The sequence below is a fragment of the Entelurus aequoreus genome, linkage group LG17 (assembly GCF_033978785.1).
Source record: "Entelurus aequoreus isolate RoL-2023_Sb linkage group LG17, RoL_Eaeq_v1.1, whole genome shotgun sequence".
In the NCBI taxonomy this organism is placed as follows: Eukaryota; Metazoa; Chordata; class Actinopteri; order Syngnathiformes; family Syngnathidae; genus Entelurus; species Entelurus aequoreus.
In genome coordinates, this window is record NC_084747.1 from 4,364,778 (window position 1) to 4,373,355 (window position 8,578).

General features: G+C 34.9%; 1 protein-coding gene across 1 annotated transcript in view; it reads left to right on the forward strand.

The window, feature by feature from the left end:
• Nucleotides 1–1,275: 1,275 nt before the first annotated feature.
• Nucleotides 1,276–8,578, forward strand: part of LOC133632159 (gastrula zinc finger protein XlCGF57.1-like) — a 10,359-nt gene continuing 3,056 nt past the window's right edge. Inside the window, exon 1 of the mRNA XM_062024436.1 lies at nucleotides 1,276–1,588. Within this exon, the coding sequence (XP_061880420.1) occupies nucleotides 1,417–1,588 (172 nt within the window). The 5' untranslated portion in view covers nucleotides 1,276–1,416. The remainder of the gene's footprint in view (nucleotides 1,589–8,578) is intronic.

The window sequence follows — 8,578 nt, forward strand, 5'->3', positions numbered from 1 at the left end:
GGCTACTCCGGCTTCCTCCCACCTCCAAAGACATGCACCTGGGGATAGGCCCCTCCCACCTCCAAAGACATGCACCTGGGGATAGGCCCCTCCCACCTCCAAAGACATGCACCTGGGGATAGGTTGATTGGCAACACTAAATGGTCCCTAGTGTGTGAATGTGAGTGTGAATGTTGTCTGTCTATCTGTGTTGGCCCTGTGATGAGGTGGCGACTTGTCCAGTGTGTACCCCGCCTTTCGCCCGAATGCAGCTGAGATAGGCTCCAGCACCCCCCGCGACCCCGAAAGGAATAAGCGGTAGAAAATGGATGGATGGATGGATGGAATATTACAGTGTATGTAACAGCTGCAGCAAAAAAGGGCAGCATAAAAAGAGTAGATCCAGCAAAAAATATAAATTCTAAACAAAGAGAGGTAGCTATTATAGAATAAACAAAGAGCGGTAGCTATTATACAATAAACAAAGAGAGGTAGCTATTATAGAATAAACAAAGAGAGGTAGCTATTATAGAATAAACAAAGAGAGGTAGCTATTATAGAATAAACAAAGAGCGGTAGCTATTATAGAATAAACAAAGAGAGGTAGCTATTATAGAATAAACAAAGAGAGGTAGCTATTATAGAATAAACAAAGAGCGGTAGCTATTATAGAATAAACAAAGAGAGGTAGCTATTATAGAATAAACAAAGAGAGGTAGCTATTATAGAATAAACAAAGAGAGGTAGCTATTATAGAATAAACAAAGAGCGGTAGCTATTATAGAATAAACAAAGAGAGGTAGCTATTATAGAATAAACAAAGAGAGGTAGAGGTAGCTAAAATAGAATAAACAAAGAAGTAGATAAAATAGAATAACTTACAGTATTACAATAACATTTTACAACAATGCATCAACGCTTTTATGAAGACAACACATTATGTTAAGCTTAACTTGTTTATCTTTTTATTATTTTATTTTATGTAATTATTTACTAAATTCAAACTAAAAAAGAACAAACATTGCATTGCATGCTGCTTTCCGAAGACACACTTTGCCTAAAAAATTATGTTCATTTCTGGCCAAATAAACATGAAAGTATATTTACTATGTTTACTTTATAGGCCAAAGCGAAAGTTGTTCAACAATATTATGTTTGTCAATTACTTATTATTATTATATTATTATTGTTATTATTATTATTAGTATACTACATTCGTTGGCTCATTCGCTATTTGTAATTAATGCAACCGGATATACGTCACTTCCGTCAGAGCCTATTTGTCCCAGTGGTGTTGCCGTAGCAGTAGCATTGCAGCTACTCTCGCTGCGTCATCGCACAGATTGTTCCAGTGTTGAGTCTAGTTTCAGAACTGTGTCTAGTTTCATAACTGTATCTACTTTCATAACGGGCAAGACGTCCAATAAATCATCAAAAATGTTGAAAGAGTTGGTGAAGGCGAGGTTAATGGCGGCGGCCGACGAAATATTTGCTCTGTTTGAAAGAACGATAGCGTCGTACGGGGAGGAACTTTCTGGAACAAAAGAGGAGAACGGGCGACGTCGACAACAACTGGAAGCTGTTGGCAAGATTGAGTTACACGTAGAAGGTATGTTTACATGTTCACCTGTACTTTTATACATTTGCATAAACACGTCGAATAGGTTAAAGAAAAACGACTTTTTTTGGGTAATTTTGCCTATTATTCACAATCCTAACGTGAGCCAACCTTGAGACCTCAGAATATATACAGCGACCCCAAAAAGGGACAAGCGGTAGAATAAAATAAATATATATATATATATATATATATATATATATATATATATATATATATATATATATATATATATATATATATATATATATACATTAGGGCTGCATTAAAATTGATTATAAACATAGTTGGGGATTAATTTAGTCATTGATTCGTTGGAGCTATGCTATGCGCATGCGCAAAGGCTACTTTATTATTATTATTTTTTATAAACTGCAACAAAATAAGTATGGTGCCAGTATGCTGGTGTTTTTCAATAAAATACTGGAAAGGATAGAAATGTAGTTGTCTCTTTTATCCAATTATTAATCGATTAATCGAAGTAATAATCGACAGATTAATCGATTATCAAATTAGTTGTTAGTTGCAGCCCTAATATATATACATAAGAAATACTTGAATTTCAGTGAATCACAGCTATATATATATATATATGTATATATATATATACATATATATATATATATACATATATATATATATATATATATATATATATATATATATATATATATATATATACATATATATATATATATATATATATATATATATATATATATATACATATATATATATACATATATATATACATATATATATATACATATATATATATATATATATATATATATATATATATATATATATATATATATACATATATATATATATATATGTATATATTTATATATATATATGTATGTATATATATATATGTATATATATATATATATATATATATATATATATATATATATATACATGTATATATATACATGTATATGTGTGTGTGTGTATATACATATAAGAAAAAAATACTTGAATTTCAGTGAATTACAGCTATATATATTGATTGATTGAAACTTTTTATTAGTAGATTGCACAGTACAGCACATATTCCGTACAATTGACCACTAAATGGTAACACGCCAATAAGTTTTCCAACTTGTTTAAGTCAGGGTCATATATATATATATATATATATATATATATATATATATATATATATATATATATATATATATATATATATATATATATATATATATATATATATATATATATATATATATATATATATTATATATATATATATAGCTGTAATTCACTGAAATTCAAGTATTCAAATGGAACCCGGGCCACACTTTCAACCCCGGTTTACATATTTTACAAAGAATACAACATTTTACCAAACGACGGACGTGTGTATACAAGCTTTGTCTTCTTACAACTATCAAAAATCAAAATGCACATCGTTGTCCCGTGAGCGCGACCACACAAATATTTGCCGTGTTTGGACATCCAACTAACGGTTTCATCTGCACCTTGATCATTAAACTATGTGACTATTTCATAGAAAATATATATACAATGTAGCGTCTATCAATTGATCAGATTGATTTTTCTGGACAGTATATCAAACTGTCTACTAAACCCCTTAGCTGCATCACCAACATTTGTTCTAAAAAGACTCTTAACATCACAAATAACATCAGGGTGTTTATAATAACAAGTGTAACAAAGTTATATAGCCAGGATGAAGCTGTTGTAGCGTGCATACACACACTACATCACCGTGGCAACACTTTCAAATGACAAGCACTACCTGAATTATTACAGACTTTTCAAATTTAAAGTGTTATACTTTTCATGTATTTCAATGAAAATCACAACTTGCATTAGTAAAACTCCATGTCCCGCAATTCTCACACAGCCAAAAAAGAAGGTGTCATGGCAAAGTCCGCCTTATTAGCATACTTGCCATTGCCAACCCTCCTGATTTTCCCGGGAGACCCCCGAATTTCAGTGCCCCTCCCGAAAATCTCCTGGGGCAACCATTCTCCCGAATGTCTCCCGATTTCCACCCGGACAACAATATTGGGGGCGTGCTTTAAAGGCACTGCCTTTAGCGTCCTCTCTCACCTGAAAAGGTGACAAAGCGGTAGAAAATGGATGGATGGTCTGTCATAACATTTTTAGAACTCTTATCGGACATTGTGACTTAGTTTTCCTGAAAAAAAGGCACCCAAACACACCTACTGTACAGCAGATTTTTACAGCTAAATATGTATATATAATTTATACACACATGCACCTTGGCCCCCCGGCCCCCAGACACATTTTTTTCCTCTCAATGTGGCCACACAGTCAAAATATTTGCCAAGCTCTGACCTAATAGATAATGGAAGGTTGTTCCACAGTCTGGGCCCTGCCACTGTGAAGTTCTGATGTATACAAGTAATCAAAGAATAGAAATAATAATTTACCATTTGGAAGTGTTGTTTAGTAAATGTTAACTTGAAAACAAACTAATGTGGTTTTTGTCAGGTTCAAACACTGATGACATCTATTAAACAAGACAAGAAGCAAAGAATTAAACGGAGACAGAATGACATTTGGCTCAATTTGAGGAGAGACGCTTGGACATATGTACCCTTGTACAGTGTCATTACGCCATACTTGCCAACCTTGAGACCTCCGATACCGGGAGGTGGTGGGGTGGGGGCGTGGTTAAGAGGGGAGTATATTTACAGCTAGAATTCACCAACTCAAGTATTTCATATATATATATATATATATATATATATATATATATATATATATATATATATATATATATATATATATATATATATATATATATATATATATATATATATATGTAAAATACTTGACTTTCAGTGAATACTAGCTATATATATATATATATATATATATATATATATATATATATATATATATTATATATATATATATATATATATATATTTGGTGGCCCATAATACTGGGCTGTGAACGGTGCTGCCGCCGCCATGTGCTTCGCTCTCCGTTCATGAATGAGTATATCATTTCGGCCACCGTGTTCAATGGAGAAGTCTGTTCTACAAAATGTACAGGCAACATAATTACATACCCTTTCCCCTTCGAACTGTCCAGGATGAACTGAAATTCTTGTTTCCATTTGTTTTGGAACTTGCAAGCGTATTTCTTCATCTTGCTCGTCGACGGCGTCGCCATGTCTGTAACTTCCTCGTTCTTCTGCTTCGTCTCCTTGTTGTGTGCGCAGTTGTGCACTCTACTCTCTAAAAGCCGTAGATGTTATGACGTCATTGGGCAGGCAAGCTGTTTATATTGTGGGAAAGTGGACGTGAGAAAAGGCTGTCCCCACTCATGGTCCGCATTGAGCTGGAGGGGGCGTGGCCTCCAGCTCCGTCTGAATACCGGGAGTTTGTCGGGAGAAAGTTTCTGCCGGGAGGTTATCGGGAAAGGCGCTGAATACCGGGAGTCTCCCGGTAAAACCGGGAGGGTTGGCAAGTATGCATTACGCTCTGCCAAAAGATTGTACGCCTCCTTTTATTTGGACCTTCCCTGACCACATGGCCATAGCTGTTTCTAAAGGACGAGGGTCGTAAGCAGTTCACAGAAAAGGTTGTAAACAGTTCACAGATAAGATCGGTTCAAAAAAGAGTCAAAAAGAGGTCCGTAAAACAGTTCAAAAAGAGGTCCATTAAACAGTTCAAAAAGAGGTCCGTAAAACAGTTCAAAAAGAGGTCCGTAAAACAGTTCAAAAAGAGGTCCGTAAAACAGTTCAAAAAGAGGTCCGTAAAACAGTTCAAAAAGAGGTCTGTAAAACAGTTCAAAAAGAGGTCCGTAAAACAGTTCAAAAAGAGGTCCGTAAAACAGTTGAAAAAGAGGTCCGTAAAACAGTTGAAAAAGAGGTCCGTAAAACAGTTAAAAAGAGGTCCGTAAAACAGTTCAAAAAGAGGTCCGTAAAACAGTTCAAAAAGAGGTCCGTAAAACAGTTCAAAAAGAGGTCCGTAAAACAGTTCAAAAGAGGTCCGTAAAACAGTTCAAAAAGAGGTCCGTAAAACAGTTCAAAAGAGGTCCGTAAAACAGTTCAAAAAGAGGTCCGTAAAACAGTTCAAAAAGAGGTCCGTAAAACAGTTCAAAAAGAGGTCCGTAAAACAGTTCAAAAAAAGGTCCGTAAAACATTTTTTAAAAAGAGGTCCGTAAAACATTTCAAAAAGAGGTCCGTAAAACAGTTCAAAAAGAGGTCCGTAAAACAGTTCAAAAAGAGGTCCGTAAAACAGTTCAAAAAGAGGTCCGTAAAACAGTTCAAAAAGAGGTCCGTAAAACAGTTCAAAAAGAGGTCCGTAAAACAGTTCAAAAAGAGGTCCGTAAAACAGTTCAAAAAGAGGTCCGTAAAACAGTTCAAAAAGAGGTCCGTAAAACAGTTGAAAAAGAGGTCCGTAAAACAGTTGAAAAAGAGGTCCGTAAAACAGTTAAAAAGAGGTCCGTAAAACAGTTCAAAAAGAGGTCCGTAAAACAGTTCAAAAAGAGGTCCGTAAAACAGTTCAAAAAGAGGTCCGTAAAACAGTTCAAAAAGAGGTCCGTAAAACAGTTCAAAAGAGGTCCGTAAAACAGTTCAAAAAGAGGTCCGTAAAACAGTTCAAAAAGAGGTCCGTAAAACAGTTCAAAAAGAGGTCCGTAAAACAGTTCAAAAAAAGGTCCGTAAAACATTTTTTAAAAAGAGGTCCGTAAAACATTTCAAAAAGAGGTCCGTAAAACAGTTCAAAAAGAGGTCCGTAAAACAGTTCAAAAAGAGGTCCGTAAAACAGTTAAAAAAAAGGTCCGTAAAACAGTTCAAAAAGAGGTCCGTAAAACAGTTCAAAAAGAGGTCCGTAAAACAGTTCAAAAGAGGTCCGTAAAACAGTTCAAAAGAGGTCCGTAAAACAGTTCAAAAGAGGTCCGTAAAACAGTTCAAAAGAGGTCCGTAAAACAGTTCAAAAAAAGGTCCGTAAAACAGTTCAAAAAGAGATCCGTAAAACAGTTCAAAAAAGGTCCGTAAAACAGTTCAAAAGAGGTCCGTAAAACAGTTCAAAAAGAGGTCCGTAAAACAGTTCAAAAAGAGGTCCGTAAAACAGTTCAAAAAGAGGTCCGTAAAACAGTTCAAAAAAGGTCCGTAAAACAGTTCAAAAAGAGGTCCGTAAAACAGTTCAAAAGAGGTCCGTAAAACAGTTCAAAAAAGGTCCGTAAAACAGTTCAAAAAGAGGTCCGTAAAACAGTTCAAAAAAGGTCCGTAAAACAGTTCAAAAAGAGGTCCGTAAAACAGTTCAAAAAGAGGTCCGTAAAACAGTTCAAAAAGAGGTCCGTAAAACAGTTCAAAAAAAGGTCCGTAAAACAGTTCAAAAAAAGGTCCGTAAAACAGTTCAAAAAGAGGTCCGTAAAACAGTTCAAAAAGAGGTCCGTAAAACAGTTCAAAAAGAGGTCCGTAAAACAGTTAAAAAAAAGGTCCGTAAAACAGTTCAAAAAGAGGTCCGTAAAACAGTTCAAAAAGAGGTCCGTAAAACAGTTAAAAAAAAGGTCCGTAAAACAGTTCAAAAAGAGGTCCGTAAAACAGTTCAAAAAGAGGTCAGTAAAACAGTTCAAAAAAGGTCCGTAAAACAGTTCAAAAAAAGGTCCGTAAAACAGTTCAAAAAAAGGTCCGTAAAACAGTTCCATAAAAGGTCCGTAAAACAGTTCAAAAAAAGGTCCGTAAAACAGTTCAAAAAGAGGTCTGTAAAACAGTTCAAAAAAAGGTCCGTAAAACAGTTCAAAAAGAGGTCCGTAAAACAGTTCAAAAGAGGTCCGTAAAACAGTTCAAAAAGAGGTCCGTAAAACAGTTCAAAAAGAGGTCCGTAAAACAGTTCAAAAAAAGGTCCGTAAAACAGTTCAAAAAGAGGTCCGTAAAACAGTTAAAAAAGAGGTCCGTAAAACAGTTCAAAAAGAGGTCCGTAACACAGTTCAAAAAGAGGTCAGTAAAACAGTTCAAAAAAAGGTCCGTAAAACAGTTCAAAAAGAGGTCCGTAAAACAGTTCAAAAAGAGGTCCGTAAAACAGTTCAAAAAGAGGTCCGTAAAACAGTTCAAAAAGAGGTCCGTAAAACAGTTCAAAAAGAGGTCCGTAAAACAGTTCAAAAAGAGGTCCGTAAAACAGTTCAAAAAGAGGTCCGTAAAACAGTTCAAAAAGAGGTCCGTAAAACAGTTCAAAAAAAGGTCCGTAAAACAGTTCAAAAAGAGGTCCGTAAAACAGTTCAAAAAGAGGTCCGTAAAACAGTTCAAAAAGAGGTCCGTAAAACAGTTCAAAAAGAGGTCCGTAAAACAGTTCAAAAAAAGGTCCGTAAAACAGTTCAAAAAGAGGTCCGTAAAACAGTTCAAAAAGAGGTCCGTAAAACAGTTCAAAAAGAAGTCCGTAAAACAGTTCAAAAAGAGGTCCGTAAAACAGTTCAAAAGAGGTGCGTAAAACAGTTGAAAAAGAGGTCCGTAAAACAGTTGAAAAAGGAGGTTCAAAAAGAGGTGGTCTGGAACTTGGGCAGATCCTGCCTTCTCTCCGCTTTGTAGTCCTTGGGTTAAAACAATATATTTCTGTTGATTACAATACATGAAAGAAAAGAGAACACCTTCATGTTGCTTCCCCCCCTACACAGTGGAGTTTCACAAGCATTCTTCTTGGTAGGTTCAAAGACAGCTTTTGCTTCTCACTGAATGCAACACAACGTTTTTGTGATAACTTAGAAACAATTATTCGAACAGTTTTCAGTACACCACTTATACTTTTACTGCAGAATGAAGTTCGATGACTAGCAAAATAGCAAAAGAACATTCACAATCTTTGTGGTGGGCTTCCTCTTTGAAAAGTTGAGAAACACGCCAGATAGATATATTTTTTCTCACGTTTGGTGTTCATGAACAAGCTTTATGTCCACATTAATGTTATTAAAAATTCACTTTTACATCATTTGTATGAATGTAATGTTTTCATGCCAATAAATGAACAGGGA